Source organism: Penicillium chrysogenum, assembly GCF_028827035.1.
Source record: "Penicillium chrysogenum strain IBT 35668 chromosome Unknown utg000005l_segment0_segment0, whole genome shotgun sequence".
NCBI lineage: Eukaryota > Fungi > Ascomycota > Eurotiomycetes > Eurotiales > Aspergillaceae > Penicillium > Penicillium chrysogenum.
The window spans coordinates 2,382,495-2,409,268 of NW_026622753.1; the positions used below are offsets into that span (position 1 = coordinate 2,382,495).

The window sequence follows — 26,774 nt, forward strand, 5'->3', positions numbered from 1 at the left end:
TTGCGGATATGAACAGACTCGCTGTGTTCTATAATCGGTATTTTCTGACTCGGACTTGCTGCTACAATATCGATTGATCTTTTCTTTGGGCATAATGACTTGAAGTAAATGTGTGACTTGTTCGACCAAAACGCTCCGGGTCCATACTAGTACCCAATTCCATTTTTATTGGTCCTTGTGCTTGTTCATTTCCTCCACAATGTTATTAGGATCTTTCCAAGCCTGGGTCACATACCTAAGTGGCATTAGCAGTTTACTTTTGAGAATAGAATAGGGTACACACTTCGTGTGGCTCCCACGGGCAACGATATGCCCGTTGGGGTTCGTGAACTTGATGTTCGTGAAAGCAAGGGTCTTGCCAACTAATCGTGGCTAGTTAGTTCATGGCAAGCGTATTAAGTAAAATAGACGTGATGAAGAAGTTAGATAGCATACATTTGTCACAAGTCACCTCCTAACGTCCAAAGTCAGTACTGTAGGATTGAGAAACCGAGAAGAATAGACGGAGAGATAACATACAGCCATGATTCGGTCACCGACTTTGCCTCCTGCGTTCAAATATGTGACTTAAGGGGATCTTATTAGAAACAGAGAAGCCATATGTGATGCTATCTTGTAAACTTACCATTTAGGTCCGTTGACACACCCGTCGAGAATAAGCCGCGAGATGCCACAGCCAACGAACCTCCGAGGTCAACTAGAGCATATTTTAGCCAAGTGTCACATTTTCTGGGCCACGTACAATGATCTCTTACCCATGCTCGCAATAGTGCCTCCGTGGAGTATATTCAGGCGGTTCTAAATGATATAGATGTCAGAGACGATGTTCCATGTGAGAACTGGGGTCTTTAAAAAAGATTTGCAGAGATGTTTGCCGGAGACACTGCATAACAAAGGGACATACTGTATGCTCCTTCTGAATATCCAGCTCAAAGTTGACTACACCCGGCCTGGCGGCTGTAACACGGAGCTATAGTAAAGGTCAGTGATCCAATGTAAACCGTTAGGAAACTGGCTCGGACTTACATTATCCAACAGACTTCAGTTCGGTTAAAGTGAGATGTTAGTTCTTCTCTACTATCTAAAAGGTAGAGGCAAGTTGGGATGAATTCCATACCGAGGCTCCAGACCCGAGGTAGCTCGGAAGGACTCCCACACCTATAGATAGCGAGATGCGTTAGTAAGAGGTGAATGATAGAATATGTGGTAAGGGTCTTGGTAATTACCGAGCGGACAAATTTAAGAGAGGCCATTTCTCAAAAGTGATGAATGTCTAGGTGGAATGGTATAGGGAGGGTTAATACGTCTAATATTGTACTTGACTCTCGGGAGTATCCCGGAGGCTGCACTTTATGGCCGCTTCGGCAACCGTACCAGCGTCATTTCATTCAACCACTTCACCTGAACACCTTATTCTCTTCAGTTGCTTGAGAACTTGGTTTCTCACAGCTCACCATGACGAGCGCAACATCCCGTCCTCTGGAGTACCTGGAGGGTCTCCCCGGGACAACCTTTTATAAGCTATACCAACAGCCATCCACAGCCCTTGCGATCTTCAGGCGCATGCTGCCCGATCTAGGTACATTGAGCTCACTCACATGGAAGGTAATGTTGCGCTAACAGTGAATGTAGCAAAATGCTTTGTGATGGCCCTGCTCTATTTAAAAGATCCTCTTCCAACGGCTGATCTGGAAGTTTGGGTCAACTCAGAGAGCAAGAAGTGAGTGGTGGCTTATCTGATGGGTCTGGCTCTAGTCATTACTGACTGTGTTCACACAAGGGAACGAGATAATGCGCTTTCAATATTAGGTCGACTTCATATCCTTTCTACGACCCTCACAGGTGATAACGTCCGTGCGTACATGATCACCAACCCATTCGCTGCTTCGCTTCGACAAGCTTTGACGGGCGCCGAGGACTCTCATTCTTTCGGTGTATTCTCGCAAGCCCCAGAACACACCCTGACCTCGATCACCGATTTGGACGAATATGCTAGACGGCAGTGGGAAGGCGTCATGGGGTACATGGTTGGAACGAGTGCCTTGAGTGGGCAGCGTGACATGGTCAATTTGAGCAAGGGTGTCAAACAGCTTCTCCAAGCGGGACACCTAGTTGAGATTCGAGGCAATCGTGTCGACATTACGAAAGACGGGTTCGGATTTGTGCTACAGGACGTGAATACCCAGGTCTGGCATATCTTGATTCTTTATGTCGAGAGCGCCGAGGCCATCGGCATGGATAGCGTTGAGGTTCTCTCGTTCCTGTTCCTCTTGAGCAGTCTGGAACTCGGATCGTCTTACGACAAGAGCCATATGACACCCAACCAACTTCGCACTCTCATGGACCTCGCCGATTTTGGTATTGTCTACCAAGAACACGCCGACGCGACACGTTTCTATCCCACTCGTCTTGCAACTACACTTACATCCGACTCGAGCGCTCTGAGCAACCCTGTCACAGGCTCCCTGACTGGGCCAGCGGGGCCGTCTGGCGGCTCTGGCTCCGGGTTCATCATCATCGAAACCAACTATCGACTGTACGCCTACACCTCATCACCCCTACAAATATCCCTCATCTCCCTCTTCACAAACCTCAAATACCGCTTCCCCAATCTGGTCACCGGCAAGATCACCAGACAGTCTGTCCGCCGAGCCATCGAGATGGGAATCACTGCCGATCAGATCATCTCGTACCTATTATCGCACGCGCACCCACAGCTGCGGAAGCACAGCGCTGCCCAACCGAACGGCAAGGGTGTCCCGGCATCTGTACTCCCGCCTACCGTGACAGATCAGATCAGATTGTGGCAGCTGGAGCGGGACCGTCTCCGGGCGACGGCGGGCTTTTTGTTCAAGGATTTCACCAGCTTGGCCGAATATCAGGCTCCTTGCCAGTATGCTGCGGAGATTGGCGTGCTGGTTTGGAAGTCGGACCGGAAGCGCATGTTTTTTGTCACGAGGCATGAGCAGGTGGCTGCATTTTTGCGGAGTCAAAAGGTAGGTGGGAAGTAACACAGTTATGCAAGGCATAAGACTTCAGTCATTATGAATTTGGAAAAGCAGGAGACAGGATCTTTGGGTGTTATGGATACTGGAAAGCATGTTACGAAATCACGACCCATGGCCTTTTATACGGCGACATAAAAATTGTACAATAAACAATGAAAGAAGATTATGAGAAAGGAGACTACAGCACCCGCTTACTTCTATATACCAATCTTCTGCTTAACAGTCAGCCACTTACCATCCGCAGCCCTCTTCCGATAGCTAAAATAAGTATGGCCCCCAACATCATCCGGCAGAAGAATCCTAACATCCGAGACCCTTGCCTCGGCTGGCACCTTCGGCACAAGCAAATCCTCATTTCCGGGTAGAACCTGCCCAACAGACGAATTGACACGGACATTGCCAGCATAAAAATTCCCTTCTTCAACCCTAATAACCTCCTCCAAAACATCCGCCAAAATCGAACCATTCCACACCCCCTCCCGATGCGGCGCTGCCCTCAACGCCCTCACAGCCTGCCGCCGGATCCGCGGAACACGGCACTTAAGAGCCGTGTAGTATACAGGCGGGATATACCCCATCTCAATGGTGAACCCGCTCCTACCGCAGTCCGGTGCCTGCAGGTAGTAGTTGACTGTGGAGGCTTTTTCGAGGAGTTCTAGTAGAGAATTCTCCAGGATCGCGTCCATGTCGGACATCGTGTTGAAGTCCTGGAAGATGGTTTTCAGGTCATCGGGTGCGGTGGCCAGTTTAAAGAAATCTTCTTCGCTGAATGCCGTTGCTGTCCAGCTTTTCCATATATCGAGGAAGCCAGACATTATTCTGACGAAGTTTTCCGTATAAGTATCGAATCTCAGCTCGGATTCGGTTCCTTCTGGTGAGAGACAGACTGAGGCCATTATTGTGGCCATTTCGTGGTGCACCCGTAGGAGGAGGTAGCCGGTTTTGTCTTTTCCCGATATCTTGTTGGTTTTGAGGCGTGCGACTGAGACGGTGTATGTTTTACGCCAGAGGGATAGGTCCGCGAGGAGAACGCTTTGTGTATTGAGCATTTGTTGATTGCTAGTTGGTGTCTGGGATGCGTGATGGTCGTGGTAATGCCTCCTTAGACAGTGGACTCTGTTCAAGAGGTCATCTAGGCTGCGTCTTGCTTCAAGGAGCGAGTTGAATGTATACGGAAGACTGGTGGTTCGCGGGTCTTTTGTTACAAGATACACGTGTGAAGAAGGCATGTGGCCAAACATGGCTGAGTGAATACCTAGTCGAACATAGGCGTCAACTAGGGCGTTGTAGGCGAAGTCTTCTTCAGGAGCCAGAATGGTCGGGACCATGGATGACGGAGGACGTGGCGTAGACATATCGGAGAGGAGCTTCATGCCATATTGGAGATGTGCATTCCCCATCTGATACTGTCCGCGCATGTATTCGAGGGTGATAAAGAGCATACACGTAATCAGCGCTACTCGGAGGGAGTAGCTATTGTTGGTTGTATTGATGCGTAGGTGCTGAATTGCCTTATTATATTGCTGAAGAGTGAAACACTCGTCATATTGATTGGGCCCGGCGGTATATCGCCCTTGGAAACGATGCGCAGACGACAAGGCAATGATAGCATGACGCACGGCGGGTTCCTGTGCGCTAGCTTGAAAGATCAAGGTCTCCCAGAAGTCGGAAGGAAATAAACCGGCAAACTTCTTTGCAGTTCGTCTAATCAGCCAGTCGAAGCACAGCTGTTCTTCGTGGCTGAGGTTGCCGGCTGGAACCGGCGTGCAGTAGGTTGATAGAGCTCGGTTGCTTTGTGGTTTCCCGTAGGGACTTCCGCCTCCTCCCCAAATGCCATAGCCGTCACAGACTCGTCTGGTTGACACACAGCGTCGGCAAGCTGGTCGGCCTTCGTCGCATTTGACCCGACGGATTCTTGATTCAGTTAAGGGAGTGCTAGAGTGAGGATGGGAAATACTTACTTGCAGGTCTTGCAACCTGTTTTGGCCTTTTTGCGGACTAATGGGACATGAGCGTTCATATCAGCAGTTACTTGAGGAATCAAAGGAACTACGTCGGTACATATGTAATCTTAAGACTAGCCCCGGGGCTGCGGGAATACTAAAGCGGGTTCCGAGTTCCTTCCAAGGTTGGAGTGGATCTTATCGGTGTTAATGCTTAACTGCATCAACATATGATTGGTGCGCTCGCTTTCATATTGTTTTTATTGGCTGAGCTCTATTAGTGGGATCACAGGTATCCACTTATGAAGTACCTACGGTAGGTAGATGCTGTGAATCATTTTGCAAAGATAACTTCTACGTTGTGCGGAGTCAGCGCTGAATAGACTACCCGTGTACAAATATATAAGGCCTGCTGCTCCCTAAACATGTTTCTTTTATTCCACTACAATACTCACAATTCTACTTCTACTCCTCGTATCCTCTCACTAGGATTCTCTTTGATATCATTCCATCCATGTCTCTTCCAACTCGATCCCTTGGCCGCAACGGCCCTGAAGTTCCCGCAGTTGGACTCGGGCTTATGAGCCTCGGTAGTGTATATGGGTCTGCCGGTTCCCTAGAAGACAAGGTAGCTTTCCTTGAACATGCCCATTCGATCGGTGCGCGATTCTGGGACACAGCCGACGTGTACCTTGACAGCGAAGACGCAGTAGGAGAGTGGTTGAAGAAGTCAGGAAAACGCAATGATATTTTCCTGGCTACCAAGTTTGCGATCCAATGGGACACTAGCACGGGCATTCAGACGGTCCGCTCTGACCCCGAGTATGTCAAGGCTGCCTGTGAGAAGAGCCTGAAGAGACTCGGGATTGAGACCATCGATCTTTACTACTGTCATCGTGTTGATGGTGTGACACCTATTGAGAAGACCATCGAGGTCATGGTTGAGTTGAAGAAGTAGGTCACACCCTTTCGGATCAAGAGACTGTCACTGATAGGCTACTAGCCAAGGAAAGATTAAGCATCTTGGACTATCTGAATGTTCAGCTGCAACTCTGCGCCGTGCCCACGCTGTCCACCCCATTGCAGCGTACCAGGTGGAATACAGCCCCTTTGCCTTGGACATTGAATCGTCTACCACCGATATTTTGGCTACTTGTCGTGAACTTGGTATTGCTGTTATTGCGTACAGTCCCGTTGGCCGAGGCGTCCTGACTGGACAGATCGAATCGTTCTCCGATATCCCTGAAGATGATATCCGCCGTATACTCCCCAAATACGCACAGGAACACTTCCCAAAGATCCTCGAATTGGTTCAGGGGCTTAAAGATATTGCCAAAAACCACGGCAGCACTTCTGCCCAAGTTGCTATTGCATGGCTTCTTGCTCAGGGGTCTGACATTATTCCTATTCCCGGAACGAAATCGATCAAGAAACTTGACGAAAACACCAATTCCGCCTATCTTACTTTGACAGATACGGAGCTGCAAGATATTCGGGCGTTGATCGCGCGGACTGAAGTCCCTGGATCCCGGTATCCTGCTATGTGAGCTTCTTCTTGTAATCCATGCTGACGTGGCGCTAATATTATTTCAGGATGATGGACAGCGTGTTTGCCAATACTCCGCCACTCTAGGTCTGGCAGAGCCTGTTATGATTTATCGTGATATACAGCGTAGTATTTTCGTTTTAGTTACATCGATGTTTTCTAGGCTGATGTCATACCCGTCGTTTTGAACCAAGATTTAGACTAAGGCACTCGATATTTTGTCATTTTAATCCGGAATTTACAGTACATCCATGAGTTGTTGGAGGTATGGGCGCGTGGGCCGTGTTTTCCTGTTTGGCAGATGATCTCTTCGTGCCAGATACTCTCTCCTTCCATCGTCAGTCATACATTAAACATCTACTTTTTAGTATCAGTTCTTCGTGTTAAGGGTATAGCATGTTGTCCGTCGATTAATGTTATGCTAGTTATATGTAGGTACCTCATAGGTACCCACCTGCTCTCGCGTGGCTTACTGGTCGTAACGATGATTGGATATTTCAATTATCTTCGGTCTTCTATGGCCAGCTCCGATTGGTTACTATGAGTTCATAGTTTGGGCTACTCACTGCTGATTGGTCAATTTGAGAACATTGGGGGGATTCGGAAGAGGATCTAACCTTGCAAACTACAGTAGTTGCGACGTATGGAGTGGTTAATGGCCAAGGAAGCAAAAAGATTATTCTTCGTGGACCCAAGTATATAATAATCCTAGTAGCTCTAGCGCGCTGTGTATCTACCATGAAGTGGTGCGGGCGTCGCATGAAATCGCCTCCAGAATTAACCCGATCTCGCTATTGTCAGTGAGTCTATACCTAGCCCGAGATGGACAAACCCCGGAATAATTGGCTACTTTGAGTACACCTTCAGTCTACCGCTCTAATTGGTCACTATGCGTTCAGTTTTTTCTTCTACTGCTGATTGGACACATTCAGGACATACTGGCAGGGTATATTATGCTTTCTCTGTTTCTTTACGCCCTCCCTATTCAATTGAATTCCTATTCACTGCATTGTGTCATCATACCCCGTGAAAAACTCGGAAAAGAAGGTCAACTATAAAGCTTCGAGAAGGTCGCAATTTACTGGTAGCAAAAAGTCGCCTTCTCACTTGCATCTCTACAGATGATTCCAATCCTCGAAAAATAACTTAAAGATAATAGCCCCCGAGGACATTTCATCCCCAATGGATGCTTCGGATACCTCTTATAAAAAGGAGCCGCTCGCTGGCAGCAAGTACTCTTCTCCTTCCGACGTCGAAAAGCCATCGCCACATCTCCCCACAACGGTCGACCCAGCACCTCTCGACATTGAGGTCACTTATCCCGAGGGTGGCCGCGACGCCTGGTTAGTGGTACTCGGTGCGTGGTGTGGCTTGACCTCATCACTGGGTATCTACAACACATCCGGTGTGTTCGAGGTCGTTATATCCAAAGTGATATTACCGGAAGCTTCATCATCTACTCTTGGCTGGATATTCTCAGTCTACGCCTTCGTAAACTGGGTCTGTGGAGTACAAATTGGACCTACGTTTGATGCAATGGGCCCGCGTGCACTGATATTTGCTGGGACTATTTGCACGCTCATTGGCATTTTCACACTAAGTCTCTCTACGGGTAAGATCAGTTCTCATACGATACGACATGCAATCGTCCATGCTTGTAAATTCTGCTGATATTGGAGTTTCCTTGCTGATAATGATATAGAGTACTACCAAATATTCTTGTCATTCTCTATCATGACCGGTATCGGCTCATCACTTCTCCTGACCCCATCAATGGGATGTGTCGCTCATTGGTTCATGGAGCGTCGCGGTCTTGCTAGTGGCATAGCGTTCATAGGAGGCGGTTTTGGTGGGGTTCTCTTTCCCCTGATGATACAATCGCTTCTCCCTCAAGTTGGCTGGGGATGGTCGATCCGGATCCTCGGATTTGTGCTGCTTCTACTCTGCGCTATCAGTGTGGCATTCTGCCGAAGTAGAATCCCTTCGCGAAAAGGAGCAGAAACAACCTGGCGAGATACATTGCCAGATTATAAAATCTTCATGGATGGAACAGGAGCCATGGCACTCACAACCGCCGGAGTCCTTTTGACGGATTTGGCATACTTCATCCCGATTACGTACACCCCGCGTTACTATATCGATCGACAGAATCTGTCATACGACGAGGCCCTGACTGGGTCGTCGGCGTTCGCATATCAGCTTCTCGCGATTCTCAACGTTGCTTCATGCGTTGGCCGATACGTAGCGGGCGACATGGCGGATCGATTTGGCAGATACAACACCATGATCGTCTCCTTATTTTTCTGCACAGTGTCAATTCTGGGTTTCTGGCTACCCGATATCCTTGCACCAGACCTCGATTCATACGCACTACTGGTGGTTTTTATACTACTATTTGGGTTCTGCAGTGGTTCAAATGTTAGCCTGACACCAATGTGCCTTGGTCAGCTTTGCGAAACTCAAGAATATGGACGATATTATGCGAGCTGCTTTACGGTGGTATCTTTTGGGGTACTTGCAAGTATCCCAATTGCCGGGGGTCTTCTCGATGCGGTGGGGGGTACAGGAAAAGAAAAGTATTGGGGAGTCGCTCTTTTTGCTGGACTCAGCTACGTGGGCGCTTTTTTATCTTTTCTATGGGTTAGGATCAAAGTAAAGGGGAGAGATTGGAGAATAAAGTGGTAGAACATCAGGCTTTCGGTATTTCCGAGGCTATACAAGGCTCACAATGTATTAGATTAGTCCCGAGGCTTATATACTAGGACTTAGAACATTTTGACCAGCACTTTCCGGGTCTGCTTTACTTGAGCATACCGATGTACCGATGTACTTTGTCTTGTCGGCATTCATCCATAACATCCCTAATATGTGAATATGCGTGAAATCAGTAGAGTAGAGTGACTTCTCCTAGTCAGCACAAGATGGAAAATTACGCCAAAAAGTGTTCTGGGGCATATTGACGAACGAAACCACCCGCTATCCCATTTGGGATTCCCTATCCTAGAGAATATGTTAAATCAACATGCTCAACTCCCTCAACCCTAGTCCATACTCCCGTACGCATACAGCGTCCAATTAAATATGCAGAATCAATCGCCTAACGGACAGTAGTAATATGTAGAGTCAGCTGTACTTCACCACGAACGTCATTTTGGCCCCCTAAGTAATATCGGTGATCTTACGAGACAGGTTTTCTTTTCTGGGCGGTAAGTCTCCATACCAAATGCGGTACCTAACCTCCGCATTCCAAGATGAAGAGCCGAGCGGGGAATTAAATTATCCAAGAGGAAACCGTCCAACGTCATCCTGTATCCCTACATTCCAATAAATACTTCCTCTCAGTATGCAAACGCAACCTTCGGGACCGAGTCCTGATCAGTTCCAAAGTACCCACGCTCGTTGGCGTGCTCTTACACACCGCACTCCTTCATCCCACTCATCCTTTCTCTACGGTGTCAAATCTACCAAGATTTACTGCCGCCCGACCTGTCCCGCGCGCCTTGCCCGAAGAGCCAATGTTGTCTTCTATGACACAGAAGACCAAGCACGACGCGATGGCCACCGGCCATGCAAGAGATGTCAACCGGATAATGCGAGCTTCATTGGAGAGAGAGAGGAGGTTGTCACAAGGGTTCTAGCGCTTTTGCGGATCAAGCGGGATGATCATAATTTGACAATGAAGCGAGGTTTGAAGGAGTTAGCAGAAGAGGTCGGTGTGACGCCGAGTTATCTTTGCCGCGTGTTCAAGCGGTCAATGGGGCTTACACTAGGAGCGTACATGATAGAGTTTGAGAGAGAGGTAAAAGAGGGTAAGACAGAGAGGGGGGGTTCAATCTCCCAGCACAGTTGGATCTGGTATGGGAGACACGGTGACGGGACTGTGGACGCCAGCAACAACGGCAGGAAGCTTGACGGCACCCATCGAGGGTCCAAAGGAGTTGGCGGAGCCGCAAATGGAAAATACCCCAGAGGCTCTGGACTTGAACTTCGATTTTGACGAGTGGTTCTGGACTGGAGGCTTCATCCAGGAAGACTTCTGGAATGAAGGTGTTTTGAATGATGGTTCGAACGCAGCCATTTTGGAAGATGACGTGTACAGATGGGATATTGAAGATGGTTGATATTATCTGGGTACCTACAAATACTTGATTTTTCCTATTCGTGTGCTCTCTTGGATACTCGACAGATTTTCTCCGTGTTTTTTATTCCCTCAACGACGACGACCCTCATGTTTATATTTTGGGTGCTTCGGGAGATAAATAGTGACTTCCAGTATGTTTAATTAATAACTAGCTACATACAACAAGCATCTAATAAGCACCTGGGCATGTAATAAGCACTCACCAAGCATTTTATACCCGCACGTGACCACTCATAGCTCCGAATCTAAGCAAATCCACGGAGTACTCTACGAGATATCTCAGCCCCAGGCTATAAAAGTAGATAACTAGCATAACTAGCATAACCAGCAAAGAAAATACAGTGTTTCATAGACAATAGATGAATTATGACCCCTCGCATCGAAGAAAACACGGCAAGTGGGTCGCATTATAGTGCCCTGGACGAATTGCTGATCCTATTAAAATCGATTAGTCCCAACTATTACATTTGGCCCACTTGGCACCCCTTGGGGCCAGAACGGGGCGGGAAAAAAAAGCGCCAGCCTTCAATAAATTAGGGGAAAACCCCGCCTTAAAAAAATAAAATAAAACACGTCACGGTCCGTGTGTCCTCTTCTTCCTATATCAGATCTTCCAAATGAGGACATGTCCTCACTCAGCAACTCCAGCCCAGGGAACTGGATCACCGGCAGTTACACAGGCGACAGTATTGGCGTTCGTATCACGATCGCAACCTTCGTCGGCGTCGCATGGTACAATGTGATCGAGCTAGTCGTGCTCATCTTCCTAACCTTCAAACGCTATGAAGGCCCCTATTTCTGGAGCATGCTGATAGCCAGCGTTGGCATCCTACCGTATTCGGTCGGCTACCTGCTCAAATTCTTCGGCGTGACATCCGCAACTTGGGTGCCCGTCACGCTGTTAACAATCGGCTGGTGGACGATGGTAACCGGCCAATCCTTCGTTCTGTATTCGCGCCTCCACCTCGTGATTCAGAACATGCGCGTACTGCGCATGGTGAGGACCATGATTATCATGAACATTTTCTTGCTGCACGTGCCCACAACCGTGCTCACGTACGCGGCCAACTTCTCCAGTTCTGCAGCCTCGGTTGCGGGGTACGATATCATGGAGAAGCTGCAGCTGACGGGCTTCTGTGTGCAGGAGGTTATCATCTCTGGGTTGTACATGTGGGAGACAAATCGTATGCTGCGCTTGAATCAGGATCATGTTAGTCGCAAGACTATTTTGCAGCTGCTCGCTGTCAACGTCTCTTGTATCCTGATGGATATTGCGTTGATGATCATCGAGTTTAGGGACTTCTATATCTACCAAACGACCCTCAAGGCCACGCTGTACAGCATCAAACTGAAACTCGAAATTGCGGTTCTCGGCAAGCTGGTCAATATCGCTCACCAGCATATGTGGAGATCGTCGTCTTTCAATACAGCCGGCGGGCAGTATCCGTCTTTCGTGGACCCGAACCATGCCTTGCACGATTTCAGCCATGCAGACTCTTTGGGTACCAGCTCGGCATCCAAAGGCCGCGCGTCTGGAACCGAGGCCATTGACAACGACATCCGATGAACTTGGCTGTGTTTCGACTCCTATCAAACCCCCCCAAACCCAGCCTCCTGGCCGACTTGATCCATCACACAGTATTGTGATATCATCTGCTGCGCCCCAGGTGACCACCACCCGAAGTGACCCCTCCCATTCGTCTCCATCAAGGACGTACCCGCCAGCATTCACTCCACGCCTTTCGCTCAAGCTTTGGCTTCCCTGCTAGGCTTGCTTAGATGGGCCATCAGTCATGGGATACCCTTCGCTGCTGCCGCCTACACTGAGTTATTCCTCCGAATGACCAAGAGCGAACACATTGGCCTCGTGGAAGCGAATATGCTTTCGAGCATGCTAGGATATCCGCCAAGCAAGCCAGGGAGAAACTAGTATCTGTTTTCATCCGGTATAGATAGACATATCGGAATCCATAGTCTCACTCTGAAGCTACTTTCGAAACACGCTCAAAACTTCTGAGAATAACTCATTTCTTCGACTTGTAAAAGCCACCACTGTAAGTTGAACTATGGGGATATGCATTCTAGCATATTCACAACTAGCCTTCTTGCTGTATGGGAGTAGGTAGTTTGTGCACCGCATAAATTCATAATAGTTTGACCTAGAAATTTCCCGCCCAGAGCATAGGGTACGACAACAAAGCATGGCCAAGCAGTCCATGACCTTCCAAGGTTGGAAGATAGTTTGTCATTTTGCACAAAGACTTCTTGCTTTCACAGTAGATCTCTACGTCCCCTGTCTCTCAACCCAGCTGGCCCCTATTCTCGTGCAAAGACCCCACCAGAACCGCCGTTATGCTTATTCAGTTGGCAGCGAAGCACTCGACCACTTTCAAGTTCAACACCATAGCATTCTCCATGAATTTTTACTGGCACCAACTGCACTGCCTGGTTACGACATGGAAGGACAGAGTGTTTGGTCATGCGCCCAGTGGTGCCTTTATGAGTACCGAATATGTACTCGAGAAACCGGGATTATACATATACCCATGTCTTTTGTGTCGCCCCAAGTGATATGTATCGGATTTCCCTTCTTGACCATGATGTTCTAAATAGAATATATATCCTAACGACCTCATTTCCAAGCCTCTTCCCAGAGCACATTATTTTAAGTGGCGTGGTAAACCAGCCGTATAATTTCGACCGGCATCGCTATCCGTCGAGGCGAGCGATATGCAATAATATCCCTATATTAACAAACCCACCCCTAATAACGTCATTGCCATATCCCAACCGAGAAACTCCCGGGAAAAAAATTGCAATGAAAGCCCAAAATTCACATTTGTGTTCTTTGCCGATCCGAGGTGAAGCGCCTACAACCGGCCCGGTGATATCGGGAGTGGGGGAGAGAGATAGCGGATAAGGCACACACAAGATGGAACATTGGGATGAAAAGAGAAAAAAAAAAAGGAAAGGGTATATTTGTCTATGAATCCGTATCTGTATCTGTATCTGTATATTATAATTTATAAGGAGAAACCTCAAGACTCCTTCCGCCGACCACCCACTTGATCGTGCAAGTAAAGCCGGCCCTCTGTATTAACGAACCCGCCAATTCCAAACGCGGGGATAATGCGACACATGCGCAGTAGGGACGCGCCAATCCAGTCGCGACTGACACGGTTGATCCGGTCTTTGGTCGGCATTACCTGTGGCCGGTTATATAGGTCCAGGCCGAGCAGGTGGATTGGCGTGCTGACAAGTTGGATGGAGGCCGGGATAGCGAGCTGCGCGATCAGGATCTTGAGGTATTCTTGGGAGGCGATGGAGTCTGGGATTGATGCTGAAACCATGGCAGGGAGGCTGAAGGAGCCAAAGATTGTAAGGGCGTCCCGGATGAGGAAGGCTGAGTATGTTGCTACGGGAATTCGGGTGCGGCCGATTGAGCGGGCCGTTTTGGAGGTTGAGGTTGAGGTTGCGTTGGAGGTGGATGCGGAGGTTGGTGTTGGGCTTGGTGGGGTCTTGTTGTTTGTGGCTGGCGCAGAGGTGTTGCTGTGGCCGAATAATTGGGCGAATTTCACGTCCTTCCAGATGCCCACGGAGGAATTGATTATGAATGTTGAAGCAAAGGTGGTCATGCCTGCGATAGCATGATCAATCTTCGGGTACCACTTGCTCAGGATTGTCTCTGAGGCATTGGCAGTGGCAAAGGTTGCGGTATAAAGGGACCAGACGAGGAGACTGGGTCGTGACGTTAAGAAAGTTGCGGGTTGTGTGAGGGAGAACCAGAGGTGCCTGCGGAATGCCGGGAAGAGAGGTTGGTTGTAGAATGATTTCTCCACGACGAGTCTGAGTGATATTGGTCAGTATATTGTTAATAAGATTGAGTATAACTTGACTTACCTGTCAAAGATCATCACCGCTGGCGTTATCAATGTCGCTGAACCTGCAGCAACAACTACATCGGCCGCTAACAGTTCCGCCATCCGGCTTTTGGTGTGTTGGATACCGAATGGCATAGCCTCCTCTCGGATTTGCTGTGTCATGGCTTATGATGTATGGTTTAAGCGGGCAACGCTATTACCATCTGTTCGTGACCGTCTGGCAGTCTGGTGGGTTCGTGATGTAAAGACAGGACCGGGCAAGGTTCAGTAAAGCTTCAATCTAACTGGATGACACTGTTAGCCCAAATAAACCCAACGCGGGGCATGCCTTGAGACAACTTACTGTGGATCAACGCTGATCAATGGAACGAGTTAGGGTTTATACTGGGAATAAAAGGAGGGAAGAGAGGAAGAGAGTGAATAGAAGAAGAAACCGCTCCGTAGATATATCCCCAGCCCGTTTTCTATAATGTAATGCCAACATCTTATCAAGAAATCAAGCACCATCGACATTTATAGATCGCCGGCTCAAAAAGACAAGGTCGGCCAAGCGAACCAATAACAGTGTCAACCGGGCCGGCGGCCGGTGCTGGATACGGCCCGGTGATTGGTGCGGTCGCCGCACCGCGATCGACCTTATAACTAAGTCAGGGACGAGATTCTAGAAGTTTTGAGTACTCCGGACTTTCCAAGGTATACGAGGATGTCCAGGACAACGCGTATGCTTGCCCTAAACGGACTGAAGTATGGTTTCTCCCCGCATTTCCCCGATCCTAACATTAACTTATGCTATGATATTTGATGATATTTTCTCTTCTTTTTCACCGACTTCTGCAGAGTGGGGTTTCCATTCGCCTTCAAAATCAGGCACTTAAAGGTTAGGGTTCCGAGCTGCATCCCGGTCCGTCCATTGCTAGTACAACTTCACTAGTACGAGTAGTACATTACTAGTTGATCGTCTATGAAAGAGAAAGGGATTGTCTCCGTTTCTATATACCGTACTTGAAAGGTGCCTACTTGCAACGCAAAAATGTAGGCAAAGCAGCCCTGCGGGCACTAACCGCATGAAGGCTTGACAATACCCTGGCAAAAGTTTCACTCATGTTTCTCCAATAGGCGGGTACGATACGTATCTAGCCACAGATAAGAATCCCTAAGTGCTATACACGGCCATACATTTCCACTTCTGCGTGCCTAGGTACATATGTAGACAGACCCCTTTCACTCTATGCTGTTGTGATTGACTGTAAACGTCGTATTCAATGTTGCCTGGACTATACTCACAGTCAGACACATTTATTATTCAAGTAAGATTTGAACATTGAAGACTGATTTCGTGTCACATTTCTGTGCGGTCATCACTGGCCACCAATACCCCAGCAGGTGGATCCCAATAGGAATTCCTCAACAGTTCCACTTTGAGAGTACCGACATCGCGGGGTTTGGGGTGATGTGTCACTATAGGTGGGTTTCTGACTCATAGCCAGCCCATTTCTATTACAATATACAACATACGTTGCATACCTAACACATCAGTTGGGAAACAGAGCGTCTCTTCAAGACTCTCAGTTGGCACTGATTTCAGATGGTTATCAGATACCTGTTTTGCTTACCCTTCATTCTAGCTCTGCACTGGAAATAGAGCACTTCGACCAAAGAATGAAACTTGGGAAACAACTCTTATATGGTTTTGCAAAGGCCAAAAAAAAGAGAATATCTAAACTCATATGGTCCTGCGTGTATATGTTTGAGCTATACGCCGGCAATATCTACTGTATCGTACTAAACATGCCTTGGAGAACTTGTGGGGTCAGGCTACTGAATTGGAGGCATTAAGATCAACTCGATACAGTTAAGTTAGACTCTCAGGTAATCTCAATTTAGATCTGGAAATAATATTTTGACAGCCAAGTCAATGGGAAAGAGTGCTCTACTGTCATGCCAGGAAGATTATCTCCTACAAAACTGGGGTAAATTTCGTCTAGTACATGACGCTGACTATAATCCATACGCCTTACTTCTCAGCTTAATATAGTATATACTGTTCAGTTAATCTAGTTAGGATACATGGCGAGCTAGAGAATCTCATAGCACTAGACTCTGGAGCTGCCAAGTTCCCATCGCCTGACTTACATGTGCTATCCTTTTTATGAGTTTTCAATACACAATTTCTATTGCCTTTCTAAGAGTTAAAGAGTAATAGGAGTATGATGAGATTGGTTAAGTGTTTATTTTTTGACACAGGCATATCGCTCCATTGGTGTTGCTCTTGGATGCTTTCGGATGCTCCACAACCAAGAGAGACATTCAACTTCTTTCCTGCGTCTTTCCTCAGAGCCTTGTAGACATAGTCCTTATTAGGTTGTTTCTGTTAGGCGATAAGGCAGATTAACTACTCACCGAGAAAGCAGTCCTACAACATAGGCATAATTCGCTGATTGTGGAGCATGGTGAATCCGTGTTCAAGAAAACGATGGAGTTTACTAGTAGTCGTTGATATCTCGGTGTTCCTGACATTTCTCCAGCATTTCGCCAGTTTTCAAACATCCATAATGTCTCCTGCCAAGTTCGTCAATCATACCAGTTGGTATCTACATATGTATGTATGTTGTAGGTTCGCCCTTACGTTGTAGAATCATGGATGTGTTCATTCCATAGATGGACTAACTCCGAACGCTAACTCCGCATTTAGATAAGCCCAGAACCTTCTCCACATTAGTCACATGGCGATTGTGCCAGCGCGTTCTATCAGATCGCATACTCGAGTATCTGGTTTATCCCACGCATTCTCTTTCGGTTCATGTCTCATAAACTCAAGCCCAAAGACCAAGCATCATCATGCCCCCTATAACCGTATCCAAAGGGCGCAGCCCCTCCAGTGACCGAAACGAAACCTTCACGCAAATGGCCGACACAGACCTGGAATCCCTGGGCCGGCACTGCCAATACGAGTATTGTGGCCAACTAGACTTCCTCCCTTTCCGCTGCGAATCCTGCCACAGCACATACTGTCTAGATCACCGGACCGAAACCGCGCACCAGTGTCCTCGCGAAGGCGAATGGGCCCGCCGCCGTAACGGAACAACCAAAACCAGCCAAGAAAACCGTACCACCCTCGAAAAGCCATCTATCTACAATACCGACCAATGCGCCCACACCCAGTGCAAAACCCTCATCAACACTCTCAAAGACCCCGCCGTGCGCTGCCCCCAGTGCCACCACCAGTACTGCCTGAAACACCGTCTCCGCGAGGAACACGAATGCGCCAAGATTACCCCGCTGGGCGCGCGCCAGAGCAATGCCGCTTCGCCAAACGATACAATCAAGTCTATGTTCGCGCGTGTGCGCACTTGGGGCCGCGATAAGCAGCAGGCCGCTGCCAAGGGGACCTTACTGCCAGCTCTGCCCAAGTTGAAGCCTAAGCCGAATAGTCCAGCTGCGCGTGCGGTTGCTGTTAATGGGCTAAAACGATCGGCTAAGGGAGATGCTTCGGTTCCTGTGGATAAGAGGTTGTATTTGCATACTGTTGGTACGGCGGAGACACAGGCTGCGGAGCCGCCGGCTGGGGATTTCTTTTTCGACTCGAGATGGAAAGTCGGCCGTGTGCTTGATGATGCGGCAAAGAAGTTGCGGGTTCAGAATTTAAATAATCGGGTTGATGGGGAGGACTCGAGGCTGCGGATCTTTCATGTTGAGTCTGGAGATTTCCTCGAGTTCTCGGAGGCTATTGGTGCTGGTAAGGTAAAGCAAGGCGACACGATTGTGTTGCTTCGCGGCGCTGGGGCTGTTCTTGGGAGCGCATGATGCATTTATCTGCATTTATTTGCTCTCTCTGTTCAATTTTTTATTGTTGCACTTTGCTGTTCTAAGCATAGACACAGCCTGATACACCTGGAAGCATGTTTTGCTTTTGCTTCCACAACGCATAAGTGGATTTGCTGTACATGTAAGCTTGGAGTTCGAATGCATTGCTATTTTCTATTTCAAAATGTAGTGCTGTAGCATACATCACAGGATAATTGGTATCATACAAAATAATAACTCGGGCAGTGCCCGCAAATCAGAGATCTATATAAATCAAACGCTCATCTTCATTTTGATGATCTTGTGAGGCTTGTATCCAATGACCTCAAACTCATCCTCCTTCCAGCCGTCAACGACCGCGGCGCCCCGGTCATCACGCTTAATGCGCAACTCGGGAAACTCCGTTGGTTCTCGAACAAGCTGCTCATTAAGCGCATCGATGTGGTCAAGATAGACATGGGCATCGCCCATAGTGTGAATGAGAGTTCCGGGATGAAGATCCGCAGCGTGTGCAAGTATATGGGTGAGAAGAGCATAGGACGCGATATTAAAGGGCACGCCAAGACCCATATCACAAGAGCGCTGGTAGAGCACACAGGACAAGGTACCCTTCTCCGATGGACGGCCGGTCTTTTCATCGAGCTTCATGCCAGGCGGGAATGAGACGTAAAACTGGGCGAACATATGGCACGGGGGCAGGGCCATCTTCTTCAGATCAGCGGGGTTCCACGCGCTCATGATGATGCGGCGATCGAAAGGGTTGTGAATAAGCTTGTGCACAACATCTTTGAGCTGGTCGACACCTTGGCCGGAGTAATCCGTCTTGGCGTCGACATACTCGGCGCCAAAGTGCCGCCACTGGAATCCATACACGGGCCCTAGATCGCCTTCTTCGCGGTGGCCGAGGCCGGATTTATCCAGAAACTCGCGGCTTCCATTTCCATCCCAAATCTTAATCCCGGCTTCGGAGAGTGGGAGCGACGAGGTGCAGCCAGAGATGAACCAGAGTAGTTCGGCGAGCACGGCGCGTAGAAAGACTCGCTTCGTGGTGAGGAGGGGCAAGATGGGGATTGGCTCGCCGCCTTCTGGGTTCGGCTTCGAGAGAGAGAAGCGTAACTGCGGTGGTGCAAAAATTGATTGTGTGCCAGTGCCAGTGCGGTCGGGTCTATGCTCGCCTTCGGAGAGGATTGTGCGTATCAAGTTGAGGTATTGGTGCTCTTCGTGCGAGAGGTCGTGTGGCGGCGAGGATGCCACTGGGGCTGAGGCGACTTGGTCTTGAGTCATGGTGTAGATGGGATTAGAGAGACGGTCTATGAGGCTTCCCCTTGATATTTGACGGTAGAGAGACACTCAAAGTGTCAAGTGGACGATGGAGAGGGGGATCTTGGAGATCGGTGGGTCGCGCCGACGCGACACGCGGTCACGTGCTTGATTCGTATCTCATAGTGCGCCAATCTATTCAAGCAAATTATCCAATCCACTTTTAGTTAACTGTTATCTCCGTACTTGGGCATACGATATCACCCCTAAAGTATCAAAGTTAATGTCGGCATATAACTACAACCATTTTTGAAGCCCATAGATTTCAACAAACCACCATAGGTAGGAACTTGCAAATAATTTCATGCCATTCATAATACTGCTGGGATTTTCAATGAATATTTGATGGGATCCAGTCTGTGTTCATTAACTGAACACCGCTGGAACTGATGCGCACGCTTTTCTATGGTATGAAATGAATCTTTCGTCATTTATTCCTTCGACAGTCATCAAAATCGGTGCTCATGCCGTCATGAATCTGCCAGCAAGTCCACTCCAACTCCCCGCAGAGCACCTACCGCCCACTCAGGGAACTTTGATTTATCGCCTCCATAGATATCGGAGAAGAATTTGCGAAGGAAAGCCGGATATTGGTCATCAATGATGGCTTGTCGGATTTTCCCCATCATGTTCAACATATAATGGACATTATGGATGGTCAAACTGGGAATTATTAGAACCAAAACAAGATATTGTGGTCAGTCCACACTTACAGATGAGCGCCGACAGTCTCTTTGGCTGTGATGTGGTGCATATATGCCCGCGTGAGCCCAAGACCACCTTGGTCAGTTGGACGACAGCAAATGCAGGTACAGCCCTCCTCAACTGGACGGAAGTCATCGGCGAACGATTTATGGCTTAATTTCAGGGTGCCAGAGGAGACGATTGCATCTCCGAAGCGCTAGTTCACGTCAGTACGGGGATAGAGCTGCAGGGTTTGTTGAGTCTTACTGCTGTACGCGTCGGCCAAACGCAGTCAAACATATCTGCACCGAGAGCCACTGCTACGACAATATCCTCGGGATATCCCTAGCTTTCGTGATTAGTCAAGGCAGAATGACTAATTCAGTAACGCATCCATACCACGCCCATAACGTATCTGGGTTTATGTTCCGGGAGAATTTCAGTGCATGTATGCACTCTTTGGTTGGTCAGCTTTTTGCTTTTCTTTTAGCGAAAGGAGAGGCACATACACTTTGCAGAACTCCTCCTTCGCCTCACCACCCGATAGACCTCCAATGGCGATTCCTGGAGTATCTCGCGCTACCATCTCTTCGCAGCACTGTTTCCGCAATTCGAGATCCAGACCACCCTGGATGATACAAAAGAGGTTTTGTCGCTCGGGGTATTTATGCTCTTCAATGCACCGATCGAGCCATCGCACAGAGCGGTCCATAGCCTCCTTGATGCGAGCATGATCTGGGGAAGTGGTTGCAATTACATCGTCCAATTGCATGATAATATCAGATCCGATAGAATTTTGGAGGGCAATCGAGTGTTCGGGGGTCAGTAACCTGGCAAGAAGTCAGCATTTCGGATATCTAGCTAGACGGTTTACGGTAAAGCCACCTACATTGGCGAGCCATCGTGCGGGCTAAGGAACCGCACTCCTTCCTCTGTGACAGTCGCCAACTTAAGAAGCGACACCATCTGGAAACTGAGTAACAATATACCGGTTAGTAACATACTCTCGATGTGCGAGGGAAGGGAAGTATATCTTACCCTCCACTATCGGTCAAGAGATTCCGGTCCCAGCCTTGTAACTTATGCGCTCCGCCCACTGCATCTAGTACCGCCTGACCGGGTTTCAGACCTAAGTGATATGTATTATTCAAGCACAGCATGCATCCCGTCTCTCGCAGCTGGTCGTATGTTAGGCCCTTTAAAGATGCCTGTGTCGCGACGGGCATGAAGATCGGCAGAGGCACTGAGCCATGAGGCAGGTGGAGGGTGCTGGCACGGGCCTTAGTTGTCTGTTTGTAACCATAACACGCATCAGGTATATGTTACTGTAGGTTTTAGAATGGCATGCCACAAGGACGTACCGAGCATTTGGCATGGCGATCAAATGTCAATGCGGAGGGCATCGGTTTGCGGGTGGGAGCGGTGGTAGTCGACATAGTCGCGATTGATATGGATAGAGAATATGATGTTTTAGCGAGGCGCCTGGCTAGCAAACGGTGGCATAGCATGGGGAGGGGTGATCAAGTGTTTGCGATGCGATCAGGAACACTTTTATCTGATAAGCTGTTTGTCTGGTTTGCATCGTGAGGCTCAGTTTTGCTTTTATACACGCGCTCAGTTACCTAGGTAGTTACATTGTTTACATACTTTTGAACTCTCTTGTATGAGAAGTCCTTCAATGCTCCATGATTCCAACGTCGGGGATACTTTCGCCTTGGTTGAGACTCAACACTGCCATTGAATTTTGTGGCTCTCCGATAAAACCAACCCATAACCTGCAGACTACTCCGTACATATATATACAACGATTATTCAATACTTGTAATGTGAATGATGTCCATGCTTGTTGTTAGCAATGCTTTTTATGTTGATTCATTTTGAGGATCCCAGACGATCCCAGACGTCCCCAAGATCTCGATGCGGAGATCCGGGGAAACCCCAATTCAGGGGTAACAAGAGACGATAATCAAATGCCAACCAAATATGTATAAATCGTTGTCTTGGACTAAGAAACAAGCCCTCCGGCATTAGATGTACCCCCGAAATCGGATCTCCCAAATATCCCAATGCCGGTGTGGCATCGGAGGAATGGCGAGTCGCCCTAGTGCGGGGGACATCAACCCGAGGAGCTAAAATCACACGGGGAAAAAAGCAAGTAAAAAAAAAAAAAAAAAAAAGAGACGGGTCCCTTCTGATTTTATTATTCCTGACACGACTCTTTTGTACTTGCTTAAATATGGCAACCGAAAAGTACATGCCAGATGTTGAACAACCTTTGGAGGTATCTTCTTTCCCTTCCCCCTTTATAGAATCAACTGATTTTGCGGTGTGCGAGCTTCAAACTGACAGTACTGCAGCTTGCTAGCCCTGATGTTATCGACGATGGTCTCAACGGACGTGAAAAGGCCTTGGTCTGGAAACAAGATCTACGCATCATTCCCTTGTGCGCTGCAATTTACTTGCTTTGTTATCTCGATCGCTCTAACATCGGTGTGTTTCCGGCCTCCCAATATTGGATAGATTTGAAGCTGAAATATCTAGGCAATGCCAAAATTTTGAATTCGGATACTGGCAATGATCTTCTCTCGGAGACTAATATGACATCGTATCAGTACACGTGAGTCGCAACCATTAATTGACCGCGACAATCCAAAGCGCTGATGTACAAAAGAATCGCACTCATGGTATTTCTGATCGCGTATGCATTGTTCGAAGTCCCGTCAAACTACTTCCTGAAGAAGCTCCGTCCAAGTGTACGTCTAAACCATTCCAAGCACATCATCCATTCCCATTTATTACAATCCCATTAACAAACACCAGCGCTGGATTGCCTTCCTCATGCTATCTTGGGGTGCAACAACAATGGGTCTCGGCGGCGTCCATAACTACGCCCAAGTAACAGGACTTCGCTTTCTCCTCGGTGTAATGGAAGCTGGCCTCTTCCCCGGCTTCGTATACTACCTTACATTCTGGTACCGCAACTCCGAGCGATCGATCCGTGTAGCCCTGATTCTCGCCTCGGCAACACTAGCTGGGGCATTTGGTGGTGCTATTGCCTTTGGTGTGGGCCATATGAATGGCGTCCATGGGCTTTCCGCTTGGAGATGGCTGTTTATCATTGAGGGGGCCCCATCTTGCGCGTCTGCGGTTTTGGTCTGGTTTGTGTTGCCGGATTACCCGGAGACTGCTAGTTGGCTTACTGCTGAGGAGAAGGAACTTGCTGCGCAGAGGTTGATTTTGGAAGGATCTAAAGGTTCTGCTCATGCTATGTCTTGGGAGGATGCTAAGGCTACGCTGACGGATTGGAGATTGTACGCTCATTATGCGGTACGTTTTCTGTGACTTTTTCTCCTGTCATTTTCTGGAAGACTAACCACCCAAAAGGTATACTTTGGCATCTCAACGCCATTCTCAAGTCTCTCCCTTTTTACGCCTGCCATCACCGCTGGCCTGGGATACTCTGATCTCCGTGCTCAATTGATGACCGTGCCTCCGTACGCGGTGGCTTATGTCGTGACTATAGCTGTGGCCTGGTCCGCGGACTACTTCAACAGGTAATTTTTCCTCTTCTTCTTCTTTGAAGAATAGCAAGTCGCTAACCTGATACCAATAATCTACAGCCGTGGTCTCCATTCAGCCATATTCTCTTTCGTTGGGGCAATGGGCTTCCTCGCCTCTGCAGTTCTCCCCGCCAGTGCATATTTAGTAAGTCACTCAATCCACCATCTCAAGTGTGCACCAAGCCGATGAGCGTCATCAACTAACCCAAACCCCAGAGCCGCTACGGATGTCTCATAGTCGCGGCCAGCGGTGCCTTTGCCTGCATCCCACCTCTACTAGGCTGGCTATCCTCTAATATCAGCTCAACCGCCGGTGCAGGGCTCGCAATTGCACTCAACGTATCGTTCGGCGCACCGGGTCAGATTGTCGGCGTCTGGATCTACAAAAGCAACGAAGCAAAAATCGGATATCCAACCGGACATTGGACAAATGCGGCATTGCTTTTCTTTGTGACAGCCGGCTGCATTCTATTGAGACTCTACTATGGGTGGCGCAATCGCCGTGGAGATGGGGCAAGAGATGGAAAGAGCTTTGCATATTAGTTAGTAGGTCTGGAGTATTGTTATTGTGGTGAAAGTTGATAGGAATCAGTTCACGAGCTGCGGGGTGTACATGTCGTATACGATTGCATGCATCTGAGTCATAAAATAGATAGACACTGAAGTAACTAATTTTAATGACAAATTATCACAAATTATAGATTCTCGATAATTTGTACGGAGTACGGAGTACATATAGCAAATGGATAACTTCAGCTCCACCATCTACATAATGCACGAAGTGAAGCGCAAGGTTTAGATCTGTATTGTACATGTCGGCTGAGTCTCCAAATGTCCCCTTGCCTACATTTCCAGATTCGAGACATATTCTAGACCCGTTTGGGCCCTATATACTATAGTCAATAATATCGTAGCTACTCAATCAATTAAAAGAAAATGAAATATGAAAAAAATTAAAATATTCGACGCCATTCCAACACTCAACACCCCAGATCTAGTAGCACCCGCCGCTACCACCTCCACCATCTCCACCTCCAGCAATAACAGCGGCGCTTTGACGTGCACGACGCTTCTTTTTATTTTTATATGCTTCGTAATCCTTGTTGTATGTGTGCTGGCTGTAGGCGTCATGGCCGTAGTATACGCGCGCGGGGGCGGAGAACCATATGTCTCTCCGCGCGAGGAGCAGAAACACATGATGATATTTGGGTGGAAGGGACTGTTTGGAATGAAACAGATGGGAGTTTGGTGCTTTGAATTTCTCGAATATTTTAGACAAGTGATTGGTTTGAGGTAGATTGTAGTTGGGTTGGCTATGGCGACGGAATATTTAATTATATAGTGTTCTAACGCCAGGTCTTCAAACGATTTGGCGTCTTAGATAGCTTGGTGTTCACTTCTGTCTCGTATAAGTCGATCGACATAACCACCGCCCGAGGAAGGCGGAGTACAAATATGGCTGATCGACATTTGTCGGAAACCACCCACATCAAGCAGGAGTCTTGGCGATCACTCTTTAAATGGTCCATATAATGTGGCAATTGTAGATGGTTACATACCGAACATAATGTTAGCCCTAAATACTGACAAGATCTATTGTTAGGTGCATTCCTACCACCTCGAGTTCATACGCCTGCAATGAGTTGGTCAAAATAGACAATTAGAGTTGTTGGTTATTAGAGTTCAGCGTTCCATGGTTCAGTCCAAAGTAACTGACCAACATCCAACGTCGAGTCTACAACGTACTTTTGTTGGAATATATGCCTCGCGACATCAAGCGATCAATATTAATATTCTGTCTTTAATGTATTTGATCCGTTTCAGCCAAAAGTCAACATCGGTCATTTGGAATGCTGCCCAACTCGGCCGCTATGCATCGGAAATTAATGTTTTTGCTAGACACATGGCCAACGCCGTGCTACCCGGCGGATGTGTAAGTTCGGCCGGGAGGCCAATGCGGCAAGAACCCGCGATGATCAACAGTACCTCAAACAAGGGTAAACATGTACGACACCCTTTCCTACAAAGGGGCGAGTCTCGCCTGGCCGGTGGTGGTTATATACCATGGATCCATTAGTATATCCGTCATGGTTGTTTTTTAAAGAAGGATTCACCCATATAAGTCCTGTCGATAGATATTCTGTAATCGTATAATAAGAAACAAAAGAGAACAATCTGATAGAAACCAAACCCCGACCATTATAGTCCCAAGTCCAGTACCATCCATATATGATACCAACGTAATAAATAACCTCGGTGCAGTTCCGTGTCCGAACTTGCAAAACCCAATACAGCCTAACAAGAGACAACAGGTACCAAAGAAACTCCCTCTGCCAGACGCAGACACCCGATCTGAATCAAGGAAAGACAAAGCAAAGCAAAACGTATCGAGTAATCCGTAAATCAAATCCAAATTCTAGACAAGTAGATGCCCGGGAAACAAAAAGTTTTGTCCCCTCTTAATCTGGCAGCCCTGCTTGTGACCTTTTGTTCCAAATTGCGTCCTATCGCCATATTTGCCATGTCGCATCGCGCTTGAAGTTGGGACGAGTCACTTTGCATCTGCGGTGGCACAGACACACACGCATTTTTCCAGAGCTCCAGGGCTAATGAAGCAACAGGGGGCAGCATCATTTGTGATAGTGTCACCCTGGACTTGTCAACAATGCCACAAGTATAATTGCCATCCGAACTGCGCATCAGCGAGCAGCAATTGAAAATTGTCCGGGTATGACATCAAACCCGCCCGAGCATGACAAGTCATATGTTCTCGAAGGGACAAGCAGCAGTCACTTGACACAATGCATGAGACCCGAGCCCCTCGGCTCTCATCAAATGGTAGTAAGGGTCTGGCCCAACTTCGGGTTTTGGCTCAAGGCAGACAGCG

General features: G+C 48.0%; 12 protein-coding genes across 12 annotated transcripts; 7 read left to right on the top strand and 5 right to left on the bottom strand.

Moving 5' to 3' along the window:
- Window positions 1-165: 165 nt before the first annotated feature.
- Window positions 166-1,253, bottom strand: N7489_009306 (PaaI family thioesterase; the record flags this gene model as incomplete). The annotated part of the gene is made up of 10 exons (XM_056715056.1): window positions 166-235; window positions 284-362; window positions 436-454; window positions 520-566; window positions 626-697; window positions 756-798; window positions 905-970; window positions 1,027-1,039; window positions 1,118-1,158; window positions 1,227-1,253. 10 exons carry the CDS (start codon window positions 1,251-1,253, stop codon window positions 166-168), a joined length of 477 nt encoding a protein of 158 aa, XP_056562678.1.
- A 202-nt stretch (window positions 1,254-1,455) lies between these two features.
- Window positions 1,456-3,011, top strand: N7489_009307 (TFIIH/NER complex subunit TFB2; the record flags this gene model as incomplete). Its single annotated transcript, XM_056715057.1, has 3 exons — window positions 1,456-1,579; window positions 1,633-1,720; window positions 1,781-3,011. The coding sequence occupies 3 exons, from the start codon at window positions 1,456-1,458 to the stop codon at window positions 3,009-3,011; spliced, it is 1,443 nt and encodes a 480-aa protein (XP_056562679.1).
- A 194-nt stretch (window positions 3,012-3,205) lies between these two features.
- Window positions 3,206-5,028, bottom strand: N7489_009308 (Zn(II)2Cys6 transcription factor; the record flags this gene model as incomplete). Its single annotated transcript, XM_056715058.1, has 2 exons — window positions 3,206-4,943; window positions 4,970-5,028. The coding sequence occupies 2 exons, from the start codon at window positions 5,026-5,028 to the stop codon at window positions 3,206-3,208; spliced, it is 1,797 nt and encodes a 598-aa protein (XP_056562680.1).
- Window positions 5,029-5,465: 437 nt separating this feature from the next.
- Window positions 5,466-6,584, top strand: N7489_009309 (uncharacterized protein; the record flags this gene model as incomplete). The annotated part of the gene is made up of 3 exons (XM_056715059.1): window positions 5,466-5,905; window positions 5,955-6,494; window positions 6,545-6,584. 3 exons carry the CDS (start codon window positions 5,466-5,468, stop codon window positions 6,582-6,584), a joined length of 1,020 nt encoding a protein of 339 aa, XP_056562681.1.
- Window positions 6,585-7,679: 1,095 nt separating this feature from the next.
- N7489_009310 (uncharacterized protein) lies at window positions 7,680-9,182 on the top strand (the record flags this gene model as incomplete). The annotated part of the gene is made up of 2 exons (XM_056715060.1): window positions 7,680-8,109; window positions 8,200-9,182. The coding sequence occupies 2 exons, from the start codon at window positions 7,680-7,682 to the stop codon at window positions 9,180-9,182; spliced, it is 1,413 nt and encodes a 470-aa protein (XP_056562682.1).
- Window positions 9,183-9,840: 658 nt separating this feature from the next.
- On the top strand, window positions 9,841-10,618 carry N7489_009311 (uncharacterized protein; the record flags this gene model as incomplete). The annotated part of the gene is made up of 2 exons (XM_056715061.1): window positions 9,841-10,306; window positions 10,344-10,618. The coding sequence occupies 2 exons, from the start codon at window positions 9,841-9,843 to the stop codon at window positions 10,616-10,618; spliced, it is 741 nt and encodes a 246-aa protein (XP_056562683.1).
- Window positions 10,619-11,263: 645 nt separating this feature from the next.
- N7489_009312 (uncharacterized protein) lies at window positions 11,264-12,205 on the top strand (the record flags this gene model as incomplete). The annotated part of the gene is made up of 1 exon (XM_056715062.1): window positions 11,264-12,205. One exon carries the CDS (start codon window positions 11,264-11,266, stop codon window positions 12,203-12,205), a length of 942 nt encoding a protein of 313 aa, XP_056562684.1.
- A 1,471-nt stretch (window positions 12,206-13,676) lies between these two features.
- Window positions 13,677-14,681, bottom strand: N7489_009313 (uncharacterized protein; the record flags this gene model as incomplete). The annotated part of the gene is made up of 2 exons (XM_056715063.1): window positions 13,677-14,484; window positions 14,539-14,681. 2 exons carry the CDS (start codon window positions 14,679-14,681, stop codon window positions 13,677-13,679), a joined length of 951 nt encoding a protein of 316 aa, XP_056562685.1.
- Window positions 14,682-17,357: 2,676 nt separating this feature from the next.
- On the top strand, window positions 17,358-18,323 carry N7489_009314 (AN1-type zinc finger protein; the record flags this gene model as incomplete). The annotated part of the gene is made up of 1 exon (XM_056715064.1): window positions 17,358-18,323. The coding sequence occupies one exon, from the start codon at window positions 17,358-17,360 to the stop codon at window positions 18,321-18,323; it is 966 nt and encodes a 321-aa protein (XP_056562686.1).
- Window positions 18,324-18,596: 273 nt separating this feature from the next.
- On the bottom strand, window positions 18,597-19,607 carry N7489_009315 (thymidylate synthase; the record flags this gene model as incomplete). Its single annotated transcript, XM_056715065.1, has 1 exon — window positions 18,597-19,607. The coding sequence occupies one exon, from the start codon at window positions 19,605-19,607 to the stop codon at window positions 18,597-18,599; it is 1,011 nt and encodes a 336-aa protein (XP_056562687.1).
- A 506-nt stretch (window positions 19,608-20,113) lies between these two features.
- N7489_009316 (tRNA-ribosyltransferase family protein) lies at window positions 20,114-21,835 on the bottom strand (the record flags this gene model as incomplete). The annotated part of the gene is made up of 8 exons (XM_056715066.1): window positions 20,114-20,306; window positions 20,357-20,544; window positions 20,595-20,672; window positions 20,727-20,784; window positions 20,837-21,157; window positions 21,217-21,300; window positions 21,366-21,616; window positions 21,689-21,835. 8 exons carry the CDS (start codon window positions 21,833-21,835, stop codon window positions 20,114-20,116), a joined length of 1,320 nt encoding a protein of 439 aa, XP_056562688.1.
- A 728-nt stretch (window positions 21,836-22,563) lies between these two features.
- On the top strand, window positions 22,564-24,430 carry N7489_009317 (uncharacterized protein; the record flags this gene model as incomplete). The annotated part of the gene is made up of 8 exons (XM_056715067.1): window positions 22,564-22,608; window positions 22,685-22,817; window positions 22,869-22,944; window positions 22,999-23,080; window positions 23,148-23,654; window positions 23,712-23,881; window positions 23,948-24,032; window positions 24,104-24,430. 8 exons carry the CDS (start codon window positions 22,564-22,566, stop codon window positions 24,428-24,430), a joined length of 1,425 nt encoding a protein of 474 aa, XP_056562689.1.
- Window positions 24,431-26,774: the final 2,344 nt, after the last annotated feature.